Below are 25,122 nucleotides of genomic sequence, written 5' to 3' on the forward strand. Positions count from 1 at the left end.
CTTTCTTTTATCTTTCCCATGACCACAAAAGCACCTAAGAGTAGATATTTTATGGAATGTAATTCAAACACAATCAAGTACAAACTCACACTAATACAGGAAACAAATGTGACTTACATATGAAGCTTTCAAAATTTTTGACTAATAATAATCTACGAATCGATGGGTTTCGAATGCCACATGCTCAATGAGACGTCACACATAAACAATGCCTCTAAGTAACCAGGGCTTATATTTGTCGAAAATACATAAGTAATACCTACCTAAGGCTTACCTACCTAACTAGTAATACCTACCTGACCATCTATAATGGTCTCAAAATAATACTCTGGGAATACCTGACAAGTAATAAATTGATTTCCGAAAATTTATTAACAAAAGATAGCAATTACAATTGAAAGAAAAAATGGGTAAACAATCATTTTATTACCATTGCCTTATGGATAAACGTGTGATTAAACTAATTGAATAGTTATTGATTTCTTACCGATGTTTCTACGCCTACGTATTTTCTCACTTGTGTACTATCGTTTTCCTTTCGCAGCGTCTAGCCTTCCTTTCCCAAAATCACACCAAAAAGCAAGTTCCGAATTAAAAAACCATGAAGGAGAAATTCACAATGAACGAATTGCAGCCGCCCATAAATAAAAATCCGCACGCCGTTTGCCGTTGCATTTGCGATCAGGGAAGAGATTGTCGGGTGATCAGAGGGCGCCACGAACTGGTTGCCGTAAATGCATTTTCTATTTTACTTCTCAAAGTTTTCATTTAAAATGTGATGATTTGAAAATGTACTTAATTTCAAAAAAACTATATTCACTAGAGGGTAACTCTCATTTTCCATGATTTCAAAACAATTTAGTTGGGATAATTCTTTTTCTTTTCAAAAATTCGAAAAACAATAGTCAGGCACTTGAGGAATATTTTTTTGAAGCGATCGGTGCAAGTTGCATGAAAATCGGATAACTGGTTGAGAAACTATAAGTAAAATACGTTTCTAGTGGGCATGGATTCCTCTTAAGGTGATGATGAAAAAAAAGTTGTCGGTGGTCATGTTCATTATTACATGGTTTCGAATTCAATAAAACTTTCCTTCTCCATTTTTTATACTTTCTGAAATAACAATTTTATTCGTAAAGAACCAACAACAACATATTTATTTTTCCCTGTGTGACTGAAAAAGGGCGAAAATCTCTTTAATTTTTTTTGACAATTTCACTGTTTTCCACGATAGTTACCGTTTTCTCATTCAATTTTCTTTATATCTAGTATGGTTCATAATATAGCAAGGTTACTACGTTATAAAAGAAACAGCTTGTATATCCTGATAGACAGTAAGTAATGTAGACTTCAAAAAATAAAATGAAATCAACATCAAAACATTATTTTTTATCAAATCCAACGGTTTTGTTCCAGTAGTTACGTTATCAGGGAATGGAAATATATTGTTGCTGTCACCCTTTCAGAATTCTCACGTAAACACAATCGTTTTCTACAGGTTCTGAACTTTTGTCCCAAGGACATGAAGGCAGATATATGCGTTCATCTGAATAGGAAAGTGTTCAACGAACATCCGGCTTTCCGGCTAGCATCCGACGGCTGCTTGAGAGCTCTCGCTATGCACTTCACCATGTCGCATTCAGCCCCTGGCGACCTGCTATATCACACGGGAGAGTCGATTGACTCTTTATGCTTCATTGTTACTGGGTCTTTGGAAGTGATACAGGACGATGAAGTCGTCGCTATTTTGGGTGAGTACGTATATGGATTTTACATGTTTCTGAATTTTTTGTTGTCCCACAGTTTTGCAATTTTTGGTATTTTCCTGTTTATATATATATATATATATATATATATATATATATATATATATATATATATATATATAAAATCGAGAAAGGTTACTGCAGTCAAGTTGCTGGAAAATAATTCCATGAAAATCAAAAGATAAATATATAATTTTTTGGGAAAGAAAGTTTTTGGCTTTCTACTACTCCATCTGATACACATCCATGTATAGAGTTACTTATTTTCAAATTGATTAATCCTTCCTTTCTTTGGAAGATTCTCTCATCCATTTTTTTTTGTATCAGATGGAGTAGTAGAAAGCCAAAAACTTTCTTTCCCAAAAAATTAATCACTCCTAAAAATATAACCCTTTCAAATAAATATATAAGTACCATTCTGATCATTCCCATATTTATTTCAATTTAGGAGCCACCGGTAAACAGCTGTTTCAGCCTATTGGGCATCATCAGTACCGGGAAGGCGGTCCTCGATTGAAGACAAAATGTGAAAAACCATGAAAATTACTTAATAGAAATAACTGCGTAAACGCAAGCGAGACATAAGTGGAACCACCTATTGGTGTGACAACCAAGTTGGCAAGTTGTCTCAACCGACACTCTTAAACATCCAGAAATTTATGGATGTTTATGTTTTCAAAGATGTTCATGCGATTTCCTTTTTTGACTTTATTTATGAGTTTTATGTTCTCTGGTGGGGGAAACTTATGTTTGTTTTGTATGGCGTGTGTTGCGAGGTTCGATTTATATACTATTAGGTTTATGTATGCCTTTTTGTGCTCGTCATATCTTTGGATCAGTTTTTACTTGGTTTGGCCGATATAGAATTTGTTGCCGTCCGAGCATTGTATGCTGTACACCTCGTTAAGGTTTTTGTTTCCTTCTGTTTCATAGCTGTTTATTTTTTGTGTTATTTTCGTGTTTGGCTTGTATGTGATGTTGATGTTCAGGGGTTTGAAGATGTTTGTTAGTTTTTTGGTTTGGTGACCTACGTATGTGAATGCTGTCCATCGTTGTGTTATTTAATCTGTTGGAGTAGTTTGATCCTTGTTCTGTATTTTTCGTTTGATTCTATTTTCTAGTTTATCTATTGTCTTTTGGGTGTATCCGTTCTTGTTAGCTATTTGGTATGTGATTTTCCTTTCCATGTTCTGGGCTTCATTGCTAAGTGGTATCCTCAACATTCTGTATATGAATGCGTTATAGGCGGCCATGTTGTGTGACGGTGGGTGGTTTGAACTTGCGGGTATGGTAGAGCTTGTTTGTGTAGGTTTCTTTTATATTGTCATTTGAAATTGTGTTGTGTTGTGGTTATATCCGATAGTTATGTCTAGGTAGTTGAGTTTTGAGTTGTTTTCTTCTTCTATGCTGAAATTCAGTCTTTGATTCATTTTGTTAATTTCCTTTGTTATTTGATCTATTCGTATTCCATTGTTTTGTGATATGTACAGGCCATCGTCAACGTATCTTCTTTTCCATCATGTGTTTTGATTATTATTAAGATTTTCTCATCTATGGTTTGCAGGTATATATATTTCGGATATAATGCTAGATAGTGGAGATCCCATCGCTAGTCCATCTGTTTATTTATAAATTTTTTCTTCGGATTCGAAATAGTTGAGTATTGTATTAAGGCTTTTGTTCCATCTGGTTAATGTAGATTCTGTCATGTTTTGGTGTTTTAGTTTATCTGACATAATTTTTATACTTTCGTTGATCGGTTATTTACTCAAACGATATCGGTTTGTCCGAAATTTGTTACAATGTCTGGTATCATAGTCATGAAGATCTGATTGCTTGATTAATGAAGTTGATTTTTTATGAATTTCTATGAGAAGGTTGTACAGAAATAATGTGGGGAGCGGCATTATTCTCAATTTCAAAAACAGAAGTAGACAATGATCCCTATAACCAGAGTTAGAAATTATTCTGTGGGCTTTTTTCTGCAGTTGAGTTGCCCCAGAGTATAACACCATAGCTAATGTGAGAATGGAAAAGGGAGAAATAAGTTATTTTCAGTATTTCAAAACTAGTTATATTTAGAGAATTCTTTACTAAATTGGCCAATATGACAGGTCCAAGCGAGAGTACTATCGATAACTTACCCAAGTAATTTAACACTGTTTGCACTTGATGTAGCGGCAGAGCTTGCTGAATACTGTAACTATTGCGTTTCATCTGTATTCAGATTGAGTCGATTTGACACGAACCAACTTTCTGCCTTCTCATCGACTTCCTTTGATATTCTAGATAGTTCAATAGAATTTTTGTCAGAGTAAATAAATGTAGTGTCATTGGCAAACAAAACAGATTTATATGGATACATGAAGTTACTAATGTCAGTCACGTAAATTATGAATAGAAGTGGTCCTAATACTGATCCTTGAGGAACACCATGTTTAACGAGTTTCAAATTCGAAATGCAATTATTGCTACTGACTGCTTGATATCTATTTGATGAATATGATTTTATGAGGGATAGAGATACTCCCCTGACGCCAGGGTAATATAGTTTTCCAATAATATGTGAGAGATGCAGTCGAACACTTTAGAGAGGTCGCAGCGCGTAATAGCTGTGTGGTTACCTTGTCGACTACTTCACTCACCACATTGAGAACTGCCACTGCTTTAGAGCGGTACTTACGAAAACCAAACTGAAATTCGTTGAATAATTAATATTTTACAAAATATGCGTAAATACCTTGTTTAATAATCTCAATTATTTTGCTAAAAATGGATATTATTGAAATAGGACGATAATTGTTAATAAGAGAAATGTCTCCGTTTTGAAACAAAGAGATAACTTTTGATAGCTTAAATGTGCCAGGAAAAATACCACTTGTTACATTTATCAATTCAGAAAGAAGCTGCAACAATATCTGGAAGGTCTTATTAATGATATCACTATTTAGTTCATAGGCGTTTAAGCATTTGGAATTTTTGAGTGAGCTTATTGCACTTTGAACGTCTTCTTCGGTCACTGGGATAAGAAAAAAAAAGCTGCAAGGGGCTGAAAAATTTCTGAAATTCAGTAAACCCTCTTTGCATACCGTTGGTAGAGATTGAATATTAACAAAAAAGTCATTGAAATGGTCAGGAGATATATCAGTATGAGTTATATTATTGTTGTTTTTGTTTCTCTCAAAATGTATTATTTGCAACATGCTTTCGTCTTATTTCCCGCCGATTGAATATAATTGTCAAAAGCTAATTTCTTAGAATGTTTAAGCTGGGCAATATAATATCCTGTGAAGCATAGAAAAGTATTACAAGTAGTAATAAATCAATCATAAAGCCGCGGTATGCCAATTGATATAGACTAAAACTGCATATCCTGTCGAATTATATCTTCACGACTTTTTTCACAATTGACAGTATACACAGGAAACAGAAAGCCAAAACTTTTTTTCCCTAAATTATTCTGTCCTAAAAATATACCCCTTTCAATCTACACAAAAGAAATTCATTCATCACCTTCGGACTGCATTATATTCAATATTGCAGTCCGAAGGTGATGATGAAGGTGGTTGACAATGTTTCATGGTGAACTTCATTAGCTCAGATTGCCATTGTCGAATATGAAATGAAATGATTCGAAATTCCTAGAAGAATCAATAAAATTAAAAAGAGGGAATAGCTGGAAATAACAATTATATCGAGCAAAAAACCCTGAAATGAAATCACTATAAAATAAAATACAAGCAACAATTGAAAATTGAACAATTAATAGAAAATTAAAAAACAAAAATTCAAAATTGAAAGATTACAAGTCAAGTTACAACCTTTCGATTGTTAGTATCCACAATCGTCGAGTGCTTTTACTATCCCATCTTCCCTCTCCCCGCTTCGCCAGTTTAACGAGAGCTTACGGTTTTTAGGGAGTTGGCCCGTTGGCCGTTTAAAGCTTATCGCTCACTTGTCCGGCACAGCAAAGCACGGCGCTGTCCGTCGACTAATGGCGACGGGTAGTAGTAAAGCCCACTTGTTTGTTTGTTTGATTTCAAAGGAATTTCAGTTGACATCGAGCGGTGACAGAAAAATGTCTATCAATAGCAGTTCTGACGTAGAAGTCGTCATTATAATGGCCGCATTATTGAATGTAGAAGAAAATATACTCAAAAAAAAATGTTGTGAGACCATCCAATTATTCAGAAGAGAGTAAATCTGGGAGAGTGTCAACATCTTTTCAACGATCTGAAAGAAGACGAGGAGAAATTTTTCCAGTATTTCCGAATGATTCCAAGCAAATTTTCAGAACTTCTGGATATTCTAGAGCCTGCTTCAACAAGCAACTCAATTTTTCCTCGCCCATTTTCATAGTTACACCGTACTATCAACTGATGGCATATCAAAACAGAGAGACAAAAACTTCCAGGCACGTTTGGACAACTTGATGCTGGCAAGCGCTGGCCGGCGACGCGCTCATTTGGACAGTCCGCCACAGCACGTACCGTTATTTGCCGGACAGGATTGAAGAGCTGGAATCCTTTCCGACGGCGGACGCTCTTGGCTGTGCCGTGCTAGTGGGTGGTTGTCCATTCATTTTCATTGTTCCAATCCTATCCGTATTTTGATTGTGTATACTAACAATGGAAACATCGTGAAGTAACTTGGCTTGGAATCTTCACAATTTTTATCTTTCAATTTTTGATTCTTCATTTCTTGTTAATTGTTCATTTTTCAATTTTTGTTTTTATTTCATTTTATTGTTATTTCAGTTCAGGGTATTTTGCTCAATATAATTGTAATTTCCAGCTATTCTCTCTTTTCAATTTTATTGACTCTTTCAGGAATTCCAAATCATTTCATATTATATTAGACAATGGAAGTCCGAACTAATGAAGTTCTATTTTCCACTTCTTTTTGCTAAGTGTTATGACGAGGAATCTTCATCTAGTACTTCTTCTTCATATGATTTTCTAATGTTCGAAATTATTAAGAAAATTTTTCCGTTTTCCTTCTCTTTTCTGATACTCAACTCAGATAAGAAAAGGTATGTGCGTTGATTTTTATAATTGTTGGTTTATAAATGAAATATTCAAACACATTATCATATTCTTAATTTCAAGTGATGAAATGGTCACTTCCATTCTGGGCTCAATTTGATCTTCCTCTTCAAGATGATCACTTGGTGATTGTAACACTTGTCGAAAGGTTAAAACTAACGGTTTGGTGTTGGGATAGGACTCCAGTAATATTCATACTCTATTGACTTTTCTGGGAATTTTCACCTTACACTGTTTGAAAAAAATAAAAATTTCAATTGAGAACTTTATACTGATGTAAAATGAGCCAACTTTTTAGTTCAATCCGATAAATTATTGTGTAAGTTTAAATTATTCTCCAGAAAAAAAATCTACTATTCATCAATAACTTTTCATATTCAACAATTTTGCCTATCTCAACGTTTTGGAAGCTCCATCTTCAAAATTGTGAAAAATACATGCAAGTTGCAGTTTTTTTCTCCGATTCGCTTTATTTTCAAACTACTTTAACATTCTACGAAAGTTGAAAACTTGATAAAAAAATTATTTTCTCTAAGAAAAATGACTTTTGTTAAAACACCTTGTTGATTCTATTTTCCGAAATTATTATTATTATTAATGGAATGAGGATTTTTTTTCGTCTTGAAAATGATCAGAGAGTACAAATCAGAACAATAGTGTGCAAAATGGGTTAGTGATTTCCGTTTATCATTTTCAGGTAAAGGTGATGTCTTTGGTGATTCATTCTGGAAAGATAATGCGGTAGGCCAGTCCGCTGCTAATGTGCGTGCTTTAACTTACTGTGATTTACATACAATTAAAAGAGACAAACTTCTAGAAGTATTAGATTTTTATCAAGCTTTCGCTAATAGTTTCGCGAGAAATTTAATTTTAACGTATAATTTAAGGCATCGTTTAATATTTAGAAAAGTTGCCGATGTTAAGAGAGAAAAAGAGTTGGCAGAACGAAGAAAAAACGAGCCACAGTTAGATCAAAATCAAGATCATTTAGTTCGAAAAATCTTCTCAAAATTTCGTCGTGATCGGAGTCAGCACGTCAATACACCGATTGTGACACCATCTGATGTAGAAAAGGGGGATGAAATCAACGATAAAACCACGAGGGTGATGTCGACAACTAAATTGTCTGCCGTAACTGAGAGAGATGACAGTAATGGGGGAGGAGTTAAAACTACTGTAGCACGGCCAGTTACAGGTATTTTCTTTTTTTTTTTAACTAGTTTTGAATAATGCATTTAATAACACAACAGGCATGTTATACTGTGTATGTTATATGTATGAAACATATTAAACACGCCTGAAGAAGTTATCAAATTGATGTTGTAGTGTCATAAAATGTTTTGTTGAATTCTCACAAATATTGTGGAGTACAAAATACATTTATGGCATAATAATATAAGAAGAATTCATGAACAATCACGAAAACTGTTTCCGCTATAAAATTCACCTGCACGAAGAAATCAACAAAGCCTCACGAAGCTCAAATTGTTGTATCTAAGGATAATACAATATATGAACTATTTTTTAATAAATCATCGGCTTATCAAACTGTGGAAGAAATACCGATCAGTCGTTATTAACCTTTCTTTCACTTCATATTTATGGTGACGAACGGATTTTTCAAAGTATGGCATATGTATTTGGTATAATGCATGTAGAATTTTTCGTACCAATTTTCTCATTCGATTCATTCTTTGAAGTTTATAGAACAAACATTTCAAGTGAATAAGATGTTTTTCAATTTTGGATTTTTTTCATACACAATACATAATAGGTCTATGATTTTTTATTTCGTTTCCATCACCATTTTTATAAACTGGTTTTATTACTTTCAATGAACCGGAATATCATCCCGATTCAAAAATGTTATTCATGAGATGAACTGAGGGATTTTAAATCAAATCCACTTACTCATGTTAACAGAACTTATGTTGTTATACAATCCCATGAATTGAATAACTTTAAATCTGAGTTTTCAAGGAAACTGTATTTACAACTCCATCAAATGAATCTTCTGATCACAACTCCTTGATGACTTCTGCAAACGCTTTGATTAAAGCACCCCATACTAGAAATACTATTTGATATCTTTCATGAATTCATCAGGGTACCAGGCTTTTGAATTATCACCACGTCTTTTCAAGAAACTATTCTAAACTTCTATCGGTTATTTCTGTAGAATAACAAGTTGTCCAAGTTTTATTTGTCTCATTGATGATTAGAATATATACGATTCATAACCTTTCTAGAAATCTTTCAGTTTTTTTATATTGCCCGTATTGCCCGTATCAATGCCCGTATACTAATAATACACGGGCATTGATAATGTTAAAACAATAAACTGCTAATCAATGAATTTCAGTACGAGGAAGTAAATGGGGAAGATTGTTGGGGTCAGCCAGTTTAGACTCCAGCTCAGAAACGTCTACAGCACCGCAAGGTTTCACTAGAAGTTTAAGTGCAAAGGATCCGAAAGACAGGCCGAGCTCATCATCGTCAGGTGGATCGGCAAGTCAACCACCAGGATCTGGTAACAAAATTTTCCCAAAGTTACAGAAAGTTTCGTCCACCTCAAGTCCTGGAATTACTAGACAAGATACGATAGATGAGATGGTAGAAGTAGAACAGCCCCATTCCAGAAATTTATCTCTGAGAAAGATGCAGAGCTATGACTGCGGATTGAGAGATCCATCAACTGCTTCAATGTATCAAACATCCGTCCCTGAAATAATTGCTCCTTCGGAGTACAAAGAACTTATGACCAATCTCATGGATTTCAAGGTGAGTCCAATAGATAGTCTCAGTGTTGGGAAATATACATTATTAGTAGTTGAGAAAAAAAAGTGAATTATAGATGTACCTCAACAACAGCATTATGTTTTCGTGATTGCGTTTTATTTATCACCAATGTAACTTTTACTACAAATGAAAAATATCTCATTTCTATTAGATGATTATAAAAATCAATTATCTAGATAAAGTTAGCACGAAATGGTTGAGGCTTTCACGGTCGAGATTTTCAGTGTCACTTTACACACCCTGAGTTAATATCTCCGATGATTGGATATTACGATTGCATAACGCCTATTTGTGTTGACTTCTCAGGTAGTTTGGTGTGCTAATACCTGAACCTGGCTTAGATAAATCACGTAAAGCGTATTTATGTTGAATCAGGTATTCTGGTGTGATAATACCTGTACCTGAATTTGGTAAATTGTCACTAACGTTCGTTGGCCCTTTTCTACCTGACGTTATGCTGCCATTCTTGAGCTTCCCAGAATGGAATTCCACATTCGATTAAAGTTCACAGCTTTTTCTTTTCTGTTAAAAACATTCATGTGTTTGTGGATTTCTATTGCCTCCCGTACCAGTCGGCTATAGTATCCCTAGTCGAGGGCAATGAATTTCGTGTTTTCAAACATAATCCTGTAGTTTCCTTCACTGAGTGCGTGTTTGATCATAGCTGATTTGTCCGTTTGGCCTAGTCTGCAGTTACTTACATGCTTACATTTGGTGGTTCCGATGTATACCTTTCCACAAGTGCACAACAAGTGCAGACCTGAGGTTTGGTTGTATCTTCTTGGTGGGTTTGAAAACCGTTTCGATGTTGAGCTTTGTCGATCTCGGGTACACTATATCCAAGATCAACAGAGCTATGAAACTGAAGAGTGCTACGGCTCAAACCGGGGGGAAGGCTCAGATTGTTGCACGCACGTATCCACCTCATATCCCTAGAGTCACAGTCATAATTGGAAAACTCTTGGGGAAACAACATCAAAACGGTTTTCAAACCCGCCAAGAAGTTACAGCAAAGCTTCAGGTCAGCGTAAGAAGTTCAAGAATAGCAAACAGCGTGCCAGCAGGTAGAAAGGAGTCATCGAACGTTATTGACAATTTACCAAATCCAGTTACAGGTATTATCACACCTGACTACCTGAATCAAGATAAACACGCTTTACGTAATTTACCTGAGCCATGTTCAGGTATTGGCACATCAAGCTACCTGAGGAGTCAACATAAATACGTCATACGCAGGCGTAATATCTAGTCAACGGAGATATTACCTCAGGATGTATAAACCTCTGGGAAAACCAGCCACTCGTGCCAGTGAAATGTCAGAAACAAATTCCAAAAATTCACGGCATTCAATCCCGGAAAATAGTGACATTGTAAACTTAACACGTCATTTCTTCACCTTTTCCCGTCAACCCTTCCGATCTGCACTCGATTACTCTTCAAATCACTCTTACCCGAACTATCAGCTGAAACATAGAAAAATGTAAAAGTATTTTGAGGAAATGAAAATAATAATTAGGAGACATGTGTTTGTACCATCTACCATATAATGAACCTCTTCTTTCAATTCCATCACAAACAAAATAGTGAACTGAAAACTGGTTGTAGTTTGCACATCGCTCTCCTTCGGGTTGCAATTTTTCAGTGAGTCCATTTCTAGGAAACTGGATAAATTCATTTCATTGCTGGATTTGATGCGGTTCAAGACTCCGATTCTTCTGACGATACAATAAACAAAATATATTGTCAGTAACTTGACATACATAAACCTCAAGCTGTTGAACTTGTTATTGAAATATATTTTTCTTTTGAAAAATTCTAACATATACCTATAGAGACAAATTATCACGTTATTCAGTATATGTATTGAATAGTTTGATATTGGGAAAGTAAAAATAATGTTGCACGTGAAAAAACTTACTGATTTCAGTAAAATAGTTTATTTTTCAGAGTGACCGTTCAATTACTACAAGGCCCTCCTGAAACCATAAACATTTTCCAGTTTCTCATGTTCACCTTTCGTTACTGAAAATATCAGCTTTATATTTTTCATACATCCATTTGTCCTCTATATATCAATTATTTATTGTATTGTATCAAGCTGTGACGATATCATTTCCTGTATTATTGTCATTGTATATATTTCATTGTGGTACAAATTTTCACCTCCACAAAGTTACATGTTTGTTATTCACTTCAATATAACAATGATTTATTTCCCAACATACAATGTTTGTACTAGGAAAAAACAATATACAAAAGATCAAAAGAAAGTTTAACCTATTCACCCAAGTGAAAATGTGAGAAATATATAAAGTATTGATAATGTTCATTGATAACCCGACAATTATGTATGAAATAAGAATTTTGCAATTTCTTCATTATTATCACTGAATTTATCGTAGAAATGTTCTTATATTTCTCATTGTCATATCGATTATAAATTATCTGGACCTCTTTTACATTTAGAGTTATTTTTACGGTCTCTTGAATTAAGTTCTTCTAAAAAAATAATTCCCAAAATCAGGTTGAATGGTGAGTTTTCCATGACCTAAGCTTGATGAAGATACGCACGTTGTACCTGAAACGGACCTGATATTTCAGGCTGTTCTGGGGTTATAAAAACAATTTTTGAATTCTAGAAGGAAGTCTCCTGAAATTATATTACCGTCAAATACCGTATCTTGAACAATATTTGTTCAGTTATCATTTACCTAACATTTAATCTCTGATATTCGTTTTTTTATTTTACAAAAGCATCATATTGTTTTGACATAAAATGATTCAAATTACTCAATGCCGTAGATTGTTATTTCTTATTAACGTTTGAATTCCTTATGAAAATTGAAATCAATGTTCCATTTGTGCATCAGTTCCAATTTTTGATCTGCACCCTATCATGTGCCCAATGAATGTTATAATTATATTAGGGTATAATCATCAGCGAGTATTGGAAAATCTTGAAAAGAATAATGTAATTTTTCATATTCTTTTCGTTTCCTGTCTTATAATCTTCAGCGACTAAAACTATTCAAATGTAGTACGTTTGCCAGAAAGGGGTAAGGGTTTCCGCATAATGTTGAATTAGTATTTACTGGGTACTGTTTCATTAGCTATTGTGGAAATATCATCTAGCGTTGTATAGTCGAAGTAACCGATATAGTAATCTTAAAGGTGTCGGCAAAGTCAAAGGCCAAAAAAACCAACACAAAGGAATTATGCCGCAACGAATTAGTACAAGTGGACTGAAGAATTGGCAGTTCGTATTGGATAATTTTTACTAACCGAGTTTTGTGATTGGCTGAAGAGTCATGAAATTGAATTTGAAGTTATGTTACGGTGACCAACAGAATGTAGCTAGGAGTACCGCATTGTGTGTGTTATTAAAGGGGAACTGCTGGAAGGAAGGGTGCACTATATATTTTACTTGAACTATACCGAGAATTTTTTCATTACAAATTTTTGAAACAAAAAAATTACAAAAAATACGGAGCGCCCACCACTTTTCGTAATTGGGATTCATTCACCACTACCTATGTAACATTTATTGACTTACGAGGATTGAAAAAACTAAAACTTCATTCTACAAATGAAGTCAAATTGTTATTTCAATAAGATATATTCAAAAGAAACAATCATCAAGGGAACAAAAATAAATAAACTTAATAACTGACATAAAACTCAACAGGACCTAACTTCACTTTTTTCCTTCCATACCTCTCAATCTGCCCTCAGACAGTATTAAAATTACTCTATCCCGAAATATCAACTTCCCGTAGTTCTCTACTTACTTTATACTTACTTTCAATTTCAATTTGACAATGACTCCTGGTAAATAACTGAATAATTTGACGGATGTATGAAATTCTTCAACACCAACCAGTTATTTTATTGACTTGAATTTCTATTTTTACAAAATAATAATTAAAGCTGAGAAAAAGGTGCATTACCGATCATCAATATACCAAATTTTGTTTAAATCAATCAATCAATTTCAAAAAAGTTAACCCTATACAAGGAAGTAACTTTCAGATACAAACTGAAAGAAAACAAGCCTACTCGAAACAACTACTTTCATATAAACATTGAATTGTTGTGGAATTGGCCGCGGTGGTAGTGCGCCCGACTCACGATCGGAAGACCGTGGGTTCGATTCCTGCCTCGACTAGATATTTTTCTCGAGAGAATTTATCTGATTGAAGCTGGGATGATACAGCAACCGTGTTAAGAATCACAGGTTAAAAGATAAGACCTCGTTAGTCCTTAGCTCGCACAAGTTTTTCAACTTCTGAGAGTTGACGTTTGTATGGGGGCGACAGCTGATTAACGGGAAAACATATTTTTTTAAACAGAATTGGAATTGAATCAGATATCAGTAAACGAAAGAGGTGAAATTTCACTTATATGGAACACTATCATCCTCACTGGTAGACATCCGATGTTTCGCCGTGAGATATTTGCCTTATCAGCTTTTCAATACCAAATATTGATAACATCCTGAGAAAAAACACTGAAATCATTCATGAAATTACGACTGTATGTCACGAAGGTGTTCAATCTACTCATGTCACCGATGACAGTACGCAATGACATTCATTCGCTTATTTGATCAAATCCCTGCCATAGGAATCTTGTTTGAATTGAAAAGGATATATTTTTAGGTTAGATCAATTTTCGAGAAAGAAAGGTTTTGACTCTACTTCTCCATCTTTATACAAAATATTTTGTGGGAATCTTCCAGAGAAAGAAGGGAAGCAATGAATTTCAAAAATGTTAACTTTATACAAAGATGTGTACATCATACAAAGAAATAACTTTCACCTACAAACTGGAAAAACGCCCACTCGAAACAGCCACTTTCATATAAACGTTGAATTACACGAAAAAAAAAACTTTCGGAAGAGCCTGATAATTTTATATGAACACAAAAAACCCTTTTTTGTCTATTCAGTTTGTTTTGCAAACATTAGTTATGGAATTGAATCAATTATCATCCACATAGGAAAGTATTAAATATGTGTGCGAAGTGCAAAACATTGAAAATATCAAAAGTTTTCGCAACACAAAATAAAAATCACTGCAATTCATAAATCCCCGAGCCAAACATTTCATTACTGAACTCACTGGTGGTTATTTACAGAAATCAAAAAACAAATGTACTCATATGATTATAGGTATGAACTTAGATCTTCTTTGTGATAGTGAAATACTTGAAGAATATACTAATATATTGGGATTCATTTCATATATTAATGAAGTAACTAGACCCCAAATAGTGATACTTGTCTAGACCACATTTTTGTCAAAAGTGGTATCTTAAAAATTGAATATTTGAAACGAATATTTGAAACTACACAATTGCCATAACGCTTGATTTGGATGAGACAGAGATCGATGAAGAAACGGGAAAAACAAAATTCACGAATTACAAAAAACCTAAAAAAGACTTATTGACAGAAAACTGGGAAAATATATATGATGTAGAACAGGCCGATAATGCTGCAACAATATTTGTGAATAGATTATATCTTGTTGAAAAAAATACAATCTTAACTTAACTTAAGAAAAAATATAAAGTAAAAAAATCCTGGATTACTCCAGAGTTAACAGAGCTCTTAAATATAAAAAACAAATAGTATCCAACTCCAATAAAATATCCCGAAACATTATCACTCAAAGAAAAATTTAATTTCATAAAAAAATAAGTTAAATAAGCTACTGAAAGCTGCCAAGAAAAAATGTTCTCAAGAAATGTTTGAGTAAAAACTCAAAAGAACTATGGAAATGTGTCGATGAGATATGCAATAAATCTAGACCTGAAACGAAAATACCGACTATTCAATCAGAGAATGGTGCAGTGATTAAAAATAACTAGAAAGTTGCAACAATTTTAATGAGTACTATGCGAATTTTGGTCAAGAATATGCCCTTGAAATTGAAGAACCAGCTAATTCCAAAAACAATGAACACATACTACAGATTTCAATATCAAAAACTAATGAAGATGAGGTTTACAAAGTTGTTATGGAATTAAAACAAAAGAAACCTCTAGGTCATAATGGAATTTGTTCAGAAACGCTGAAATTGATTGTCAACGAAATGTTTACAGGAAGACTGATTTTCCAAAATATTTAAAATTGGAATAATAAAACCACTTTTCAAAAGTGGAGACAAAACAATAATGGATAACTATAGGCCTGTATCACTAATCTCAAACGTAGCCATAGTAATAGAGAAAATTCAAAAAATGAGATAAGTGAATTTTACTAGAAAATTCAAACTAATATCAGCAATACGAACTCAAGGAGAGAAGATTAACGGAAGATGCAATACAAAATCTAACACCTTTCATTTATAAAGCTCTTGACAAAAAACTCCAGTAAGTGCATCTTCGTTGATCTTTCCAAAGCTTTTGATGCCGCTAGTCATACAAAACTCCTGGAAAAATTAGAGAACTATGAAATACGAGGGAAAGCTTACGACATTTTCGAATTATATTCATGCAACCGAGCATAGAAAGTTAGTATCGATGTTATTTAGAATTATCCCAAATTTATTACTTATGGTGTTCCGCAAGGAACGGTTCTACGACCAATTCTGTTTACAATATATCTGAATGAACTGCTACAGATACCAACAAAAGGTAAAATTTTGGGCTTTAGTGACGATACGGCTGGCTTTTATACCAACCCTTCATGGAACCAACTAAAAACGTCTGCAGAAAAAATTTCATAGAGATTGAAAAATGATTCTGTCACAATAAACTCACGATTAATTTCGAAAAAACTAAATATTTAACCTTCTCATCTTATTGCACTACATTACCCTAAATGGGAAACTTAAAAATGGAAACAATAATCGCATACCTGAAGGCAAGTCAGTAAAATATTTAGGTATCTATTTAGATAGGTATTTTCCATGGCACCTACAAATGAAAAAAATAATCAGAAAGTTAAGAGGAACACTTTTTAAATTCAATAACACAAAAAACTTTCTTGACATTCAGCATTTGAAAACGTTGTACTTCGTGCTTGTACAATCCCAACTATCCTATGTTATAGTGAGTTGGGAAGCAGTGAATGATTGTAATCTTAGGAATCTAAATGTCATACAGAAATTAATACCGAAGACTATATTTAATCTGGTAGACATCCAAAGTTTTGCCGTAAGACACATGCCTTATCAGCTCTTCAGTACCAAATCTGGTTAACATTATAAAAAAACACTCAATTCGTTCATAAAATTACGACTTCATGACACGAATGAGTTTAATCACCAATGAAACTAGGAAGTCAAAACATTGCTTTCCCAAAACTCAATCTCTCCTAAAAATATACCCCTTTCAATTTGAACTATTTTTTTTTATTTTATCGCAATGAACCAATACAACAAATGTCTGTCCAATATTGTCCAATGATGTCAAGTCCAATATTCGTGTTCAATAATTTCGAGCCTCAATTGTAGTGACATTCTCCAAATGCTGTAGAACAATATGAAAGTTATCTGGACTACAGAATCGAATATACGACGGTGTAGTAGAAAAAACACTCATGATGCCATTTTTTCATTATTGTACAGTCTATATAACAAATTAAATGATGGAAAGATTGCAGCTGCTGTGTTCTGTGACATATCGAAAGCGTTTGGCTGTGTTAGGCATGGTACACTGCTTCTGAAGTTATAACAGTATGGTATAAGAGGTGTAAGTCTCAATTGGTTTGAATCTTATTCATCTGAGCGTAGTGAAATTGTTGAAACGACTAATTATTCTGAGGAAGGAAAAATAAATTGTGGAGTTCAACAAGGCTCAGTCCTAGGTCCACTATTATTTCTTTTGTATATACATTATCTGACATCTATTGATATTAAAGGAGAGTTCACACTATTCGCTGACGACACTACAATTTTATGGCATGATCAAATTCCCTCTGAATTCGAAACAGTAATAAATCATGATATTAGCAATATAAAAAGATGGTGTGATGCAAATCTTCCCAGTTTCAATATCTCCAAAACGAACGTAATTTGCTTCAAATGTTCCATCAGCAATCTATAAATTGATAACATCTTTGTTAAGAATAAACCATCAACCAAATTTCTGGGACTATCTATTGACAGTGATTTGAAATTTGAAGACCATATCAAGAGTCTCAAATCAAAGGTATCCTAAGGGTCTTATGCTGTGAGGATGACATCTTATGGGTTGGGATTTGCTGCTGCCAAAGTAACATGTCACTCTCTCATAGAATCTCATCTACGATATGGAATTCCTTTCTGGGCTGCATGTACTGTGACAATACTGCTATCAATTTTAGTTATACAGAAAAGAGCTTAGTAATGATTTGTTTTATTAAGTGCACGAATTTCCAATTATCATCACAGGAGCATAGTTAGTGAATCGTAATACACCACAGTAAAGAAAAGTTAGCTTCAAAGGAGAACATTAATTAATGAAAAACTGTAGAAAATCAAAGGCAAAATAAAATGATTCATGAAACATTTTTCGAGTTATTGTCGCACGCGATTATCGTATAAAATCATCATTTCGAGAGCTCAAAATTTTCAATAACCAATTGTTATATATTATATGTTATATTCCATTCCGAACTATTATAATAACAGAAGATACTACAGACACAAGCCCAGTTTACTAGTCTTCTCTTATCTACTTTTATTTAATTGAGTGAATACTATTCTACTCTACATTCCTCAAATATTTTCTCCAGAATTAGTGTGCTTGAAGTATTTATGGAGTCCTAGCCATGCCGGTTCTTCTTATTGAAGCTTTCAATTCTTCGTTATTTTCAAAATGAATTCTATATACCTTGTCTTCAATGTGGCCTCATAATGAAAATTCTAAAAGTGGAAATTTGTGGCATTACTCATTTTCCATCCACCTTTCTGGAATATTCCTATTGGGTGCGTTTTCCTGCAATATGGTATAGCTCTATGACTCCTTAAAACCATACTAGAGTCTGATGAAAAATCCAATTATAATTCTTCGCTCACAGCAAATAATTTCTTCATTCAGAACAAACACCAGACCATACATTAACTCCGAAACTATGTAAGTAGCCAATTATAGAAATCTTTTTTTGTTGAAGTCTCCCAAACGTTATTAATACTTTTGTGACTCTGTTACGTTTAAATTTATGTTACTTTCAAATGTTTTTACTGTACTGAATGTAGCCGAATTACATGTAATCTCCCTCAAAGGTACTTTTTCCATTATTTTGAAACTTACACTGACCTATTACTTGGAGTAAATTAATAACACAATCAATCCATGATAATGAAACAATGTGACCACTGTTTCATCATGATAGTATTTTCGATATGTTGGAGATGTCTCTGAGAATGGAATTCTTAATACATTTACAGAGGCCTGATAGTATTTCTCAAATACCTCAGGTATACAAAAAGCATATCAACTCTTTCATTATTTGAAAACTCCATGGTCTTTTCCGTTAAAATGTCTCACTGAATTGAATAACTATCTCAGCTGTCTAACTGTTACACGTAACTTCGGTTTTTGTTTATTTCAAAAATTTCTAACACTGAAATGTTTTCAGGTATTTGCCTTTCTTTGATTTATGAGTAAAACGTTTCACGAACTATTAATATAGTTCAGCAAAGTTTCAGCCATATCACCTGAACAATGTTTCATAATAAAAGATAAAATTGAAACCTCTGGAATACGGAACAAATACTTTTCTCAATCACCAGAACTAGAATACTCTTGTCGACGCACGTTCCACCGACCAGGTTGGTGTCTTCAGAAATGTAGAAAACTTCTGAATTCAAAAGGAATATTCCAGGTCTGGTGATTGAAAAAAGTGCTTGTTTCAGAAGTATTCTGATAATTTTTTTTTTCGAAAACGTGTTTGACATTGTTTTTTGAATTGACATAACCGATTGAAATGAATCAAATACTAAATTTTGCGTAAATTCACCATGATAGATTGCTGATGATTTCACCCAAATTGGTAGATCAGTTTTTGATCCGATTTTTAGATTTGGAATATAGAGGATTCCATTGAAAACAATTTAGCGAACACGGAAACACCAACAATCACTAGATTAACACAAATATCAAACATTACATTCATTCCAACAACTGGATTGAAACACATGCATTTATTTAAACCTAGCAACTCAAGTAACACTAATATCATACTCTGTTGAGTTAATCTAAAATTATCTATGATTTTTTCATACTCTTTGATGCGTTAATTTCAGTAGTTGAATTTTGTTGATGATATAACTTTTCAAACAAAAATATATGAGGAGAATATTCTACTCGAGCAACAAATTTTCAAGAAACGTTTGGGGATTATGAAAGGCTTAATGTTGATACTGAGATTTATTATAGTCCTTTCTAATTCAAGATATTCTTGACAGAAAAACTATTTCTTTCAGGTCAAGTGTAGATACGTTGCAATATATCAATTAATTTGTAGTTATATCAAAGTTATTACCAAACCAAAAGTTATAAAAAAATACGTGTCTGTATTTAAAAAAATTGAGTCAAACCAGACCAAAACAGATATAAAATTAGGCAAATTTCTTCATCTTGATATTCGTCGTACTTCACAGGAAGTTCATGTTATATCATTCATATATTCGAAGAAATATCTTGGATATCATAATCAAAAAAAAACATAATGTCATAGCTCTATATGTCTAACTAGTAACTCGTAAAATGATTTACTTTTACTGGCAATTTTTTTATTTCTTGGGTTCACTATGGCAATGTTCGTAAAGTTGTTTTGATAAAATAGAATCTGTGTTACTCCCTGATAACGTAATTTTTTAAAGGTGAAATAGTTTTTAAAATCGATTGATTTTTTGACTTCATCCATTACAAACGCACAAAAAAACAATTTTTTCCTCTTCATATTAGTTGTATATTTTAGATTACCCTTGCAGACCCACGATTGGCTTCAAATAATGGACTTCATTTTCTGTTACCCGAAAATAATTTGTCGATCAGGCTCTTCAAACTAAGCTTCAACCTAAGCTCAGATACATCTGAAAGCATCAATAATCATTACGAGGTCGGCTTGTTCTCTAATTTCACCTTTTTCATTTTCTTTAAATAAACCGCTCTCATGAAACTGAATTTGTTGCTCATGAAAGTTTCAAATGTTCATACATGATATTCGTTCTGACTGGATATATTGAACAAGTCGCTGGATAGGTAGGTACACTGTTTGGATGTATGCCAACAAGAAAAAAGTCAAAATGAACTTATCTAGATCATGATCAACTTATATAGCCTCCCAGTCTTTATCAAAAGAATACGGTACTTATGTTCACGTATCATCGTATCATCGATCTGTAATATAATAACATATATACATACATACATACATTTACATACATATATTTATATGTTCAATTCTGAACAACTTAGCTGAAAAATATTTCCAATGCAGGTAGATGTGAAGTTGGAGATACAAAGGATGAACCAGAAAGTCAATCGCATTGAAGAAATGATGTCAGAAGTGTTGAAAAGGCTTAGTCCAAACAGCGGTTCGGGTTCTCAATCTCCAAACGAAACAGAGTCAAAACCAAAGTCTTCCAACAACACACATCCAGAAAGACCTACTGATTTACTCCAGAGGTCGGAAGGAACAGGATTAGGACCTATTATACTGAAGAAAAGAAGATCGAAAACTCGACTGAAAGGATCAGCACCCCAGGTAAGAAATCGCTCAGTAATTGATATTGTCTTTTCAGAAGCGCAAAAGTTTATTTTTGATTCAGTTAGTAATCACATGTGTACACCAAGACTTTAAATTTTTATAATTCCTCTGTATATATTGGACTATTGAGAAATGTTCAACTGTGGTATAAAATATTTGAAATTTTTATGTCAAAAAATTGTCGAAACATAAATTTCATAAATGGGTATTGAAAAAAAAGCATCGATTTTTTGACCGTTTGTTGTGGAGTAAGTGACTTTCAAACCAATCACAGTCGACCAGATTCTTAACTCACTATTACTTATCACTATTACTATTCAGTGAACCGACATTTAGTTTTGAAAATAATAATTTTTAATAAAAAACAAGAATAAAATCATGTATTCGGAGTGTATTCCACCAGAAAATTGTAATTTGACAAAGAAAAACTATTTTCAAAATTGTCTCAGTTATAGGATGAGAGTAGATATAAATTCAAATAGCTTTATGTCACAATAATTTTTAAGATTCTGCATGGTATAGTTGTCAGAACGTTGGGTTTGAATGTCAGGAGTTCTGGTTTCAATCTCGGGTAAAAACGTTTCTGCCATTCAATTTTCAAATTATTCAACAAAAATAGAGAACATTTTGTAATGCTATTTTAGGTTGCTTCTTGTAATCAAATTCAACGGTATTTCTCTTAATAGGGATACCCTTCACAAATATATGGTTTTTAAGTGTTCCTGATATTAGTCATAGAGAAAGAATAGTATTTTTTCCGCATAAAATGGTCATTACTCGTTCTAATAATTTACGATACGCGCCTTCGGCTCTCGACGACAAATTTCGTTCTCACGAGTAATAGCTGCCCTACTCGCTCGTTGATTAAATACAATTGTTAAATTCTTTCAGACCTTCGACATTTCGATTGCACCTCACATATTTCCAATACAAATATTAATTTTGATATTTTCGAGAAGATCTTAGTATACGTATTAATCGAAATTTTGTTTTCGATTTAAAGTAACAAATTATGAATGAATGAACGTACCTTTCTCATTGTTGGGATTGAAACTGAATTTATTGGTAATGCTGCTTTTTATAATTCATTTTTCATAAACCCTTGAGTTACAACTAAATCACACTGTTCAACAATGTCAAGATGGCAATTCAATTTTCATCATCATTCACCTTTGGGACTGAAATTGTTTTTGACATATGATTCATGAATTAAAGAACTGAACGAAATGCATGCATCTTGATTCATTTGTATTCGATATTGGTCTCACAAGTTATACGAAAGATTGATTTCCAACTAGAAGTGGTTTGCAGATACCAGCAGGATTCAGGTCAAAGTCAACTTACAACTAGTTGATATTTTCAGTCAGTCCAAGAATCAGCTTATACATGAAACAAATATTTGACAGTTTGTTATGTTGGATATACAAAATTACCAAAAATGACTTATATCAGAATGTATTCAGGCCAGGATACAGTTGTTTATCAGCGCTGTGTACTATTTCTGATGACATATTGAGGTCTATTGATGATAATTAAATGTGTGCTCTGACACTACTTGATTACTCCAAGACATTCGATACCTCAAGACATGAGATTATTTTCCCTATCTTAAACACTATTGGATTTTCAGCAAATGCTTGTTCAATTATTAAGTCTCATATATTTGGTAGTTCGCAACAAGTAACTTTAGATGATCATATCTTAGATTTATTGAACATATGTCGGGCGCTTCACAAGGATGTCTTCCGGAACCATTACTATACACTATCTACACTAGCAACTTCTCTATTCATCTGAAAAACTGTGAATACTTACCATTGTCATGCAGATGACACAGCGAAAGCATCGGACCGGACTGCATCAATTACTTACCCTCACGAATGGTTTTTCGTTAAAAATTAATTTAACTAAATATGGTGCACTCTTATCTGGCACTGACCAAGAGGTGAGCTCAGCAAAGAATTCAGATAGGGAAACATAAGATTGAATTCGCTGATTATTGTAAAAATCTTGATCATGGGCAATTAGTCCATAAGTCGATTTAAACACCCAAATTTTTAAAAATGCATATATGTCATTGAAACTTATTTACAGTCAAAGACTGTAAATCCAGTTGTGTGATAGTTTCGTTCTGTCGGACTTCAATCATTGTTACGTAGTCTATGAACCATGTATTGACAGTTTTGATATTAGAAGGGTACAAAATGTTCAAAATTCTTGTAAGTGAATGATATATAGCATACGGTGTGCTAATACGCATATTTCAAGCTAGATGGCTTAGTATGTTCGATTGTCTAAAGCATCATTTTTACTAAATATTGAAAAATAAAATCCCTCAATGTCAATACTGAAAGTTTGGAATATTACTTTTTATCCCAACACCAATCCGTTATTTTGACATCCCGACATGTGTTTTGATCACTAAGTGATCATCTTCAAGAGGAAGATTGGATATAGGACTGATTTGAACTTGCGACGAAGGAACACGCTAACTATATCCAAGCATAAAAATGAAGCAGTTAAACGATCTTGTTTCTTATGATCAAATAAGTGTATAAATGTCTCTACGCACTGTCATCGTGATAGTAAATGCAATGAGCGGAATGTTTGGAACGAATAGAAAATCGTGATTTTCGTATAATTTGTTGTTATTATGGAAGTATTTGTGTAACCAGAACGTTTTCTTTTATGTAAATAAATGTTAATGTGAAAGTAGCATATGAATATATTTTTTACACGTACTTCCGGTAACATAAAGTCGTAATGTTACGAAAGAAATGAACACATCGTCTTGTAATATCATCCAGAAGTGTATTGAGAAGGTATAAGACGGATATCGTATTCCAAAACGTCGAAATATGCTATTGACGATAATATAATTTTATATTGTGATTCTTTCATATATCATATTGCGTAGCGTTCCTAAGAATGATATCTATTTCAATTCCATGACGAATGTTTTGGGGTACAAATGTGTAACTCAATGTTCATATGAAAGTATTTGCTTTTTGGAAGTTTCTGTAGGAAATAGAAATCCAGAAACCTTTTTTTTTCGAAAAATTTCGAAAACTGCATCATTTTTGAAACATGTATCAAACTTGATAACAGATTATCTTGAATTTGAAAAAATGGCAACCTATTCCAGCAAATTCTATCACTTTTCGAGGGCTTTGGGAGGTTTGGAATGAAAAGTCCTCATTATATTGAACGGTTTTTTGATGGTCACCTACTCAGTTTTGATTGGAATTGAGGAGATTTTGAAGTCTCCTGATTATGTAAACTATTTTCAGTTCCACAAGACTAGCCGCTCTCACATTATCCCATTTCTCAATTGGGAAAATTTATTCGTACTTCCTGAAGTGAATTCACTCGATACTTTCGTGAATCGTTCGGAGATATACCAGAAGTTGCAATCAATTGTGGAACATTTTTGGTTAGATGGCCGAAAGAATATTAGAACTACAAACTCGAGTGAAGTAGAAGCAGAAGTTACCCCATTTCATTATGATTTATTCTTCAATACTTTCAAAACAGAACAAAAGTATCTCCATTATATCGGAGAATGACTAGAATTACAGTATCCAGGCATCGACGGAGTTACCAGAGTAGTCGATATAAAAGTTTGAAACGATAATTTGATTCAAAAAGATGTGTGAACCGGCCGAAATTTTGTTGTACAAACTGTATTTATTATTGGAATTGATTTTTATCAGTTTTCCATAAAAACTGTAGCATTCAAAGTATTATAGCATATGACAATATGTATCACATAATTGTCTAGTTTGATCCAATCGTATTCAATTAGGA

The 25,122-nt window shown here is 33.4% G+C and overlaps 1 protein-coding gene across 1 annotated transcript in view; it reads left to right on the forward strand.

The window, feature by feature from the left end:
* The window catches only part of eag (potassium voltage-gated channel protein ether a go-go), a 179,056-nt gene that overhangs the window by 124,383 nt on the left and 29,551 nt on the right, over positions 1 to 25,122 (forward strand). Inside the window, exons 7-10 of the mRNA XM_074185196.1 lie at positions 1,499 to 1,751; positions 7,509 to 8,006; positions 9,174 to 9,592; positions 21,046 to 21,312. Coding sequence (XP_074041297.1) covers positions 1,499 to 1,751; positions 7,509 to 8,006; positions 9,174 to 9,592; positions 21,046 to 21,312 — 1,437 coding nt within the window. The remainder of the gene's footprint in view (positions 1 to 1,498; positions 1,752 to 7,508; positions 8,007 to 9,173; positions 9,593 to 21,045; positions 21,313 to 25,122) is intronic.

Source organism: Leptinotarsa decemlineata, unplaced genomic scaffold (genome assembly GCF_025532065.1).
Source record: "Leptinotarsa decemlineata unplaced genomic scaffold, Ldec_3_MD MMD2_tig00026369_RagTag_RagTag, whole genome shotgun sequence".
NCBI classification, from domain to species: domain Eukaryota; kingdom Metazoa; phylum Arthropoda; class Insecta; order Coleoptera; family Chrysomelidae; genus Leptinotarsa; species Leptinotarsa decemlineata.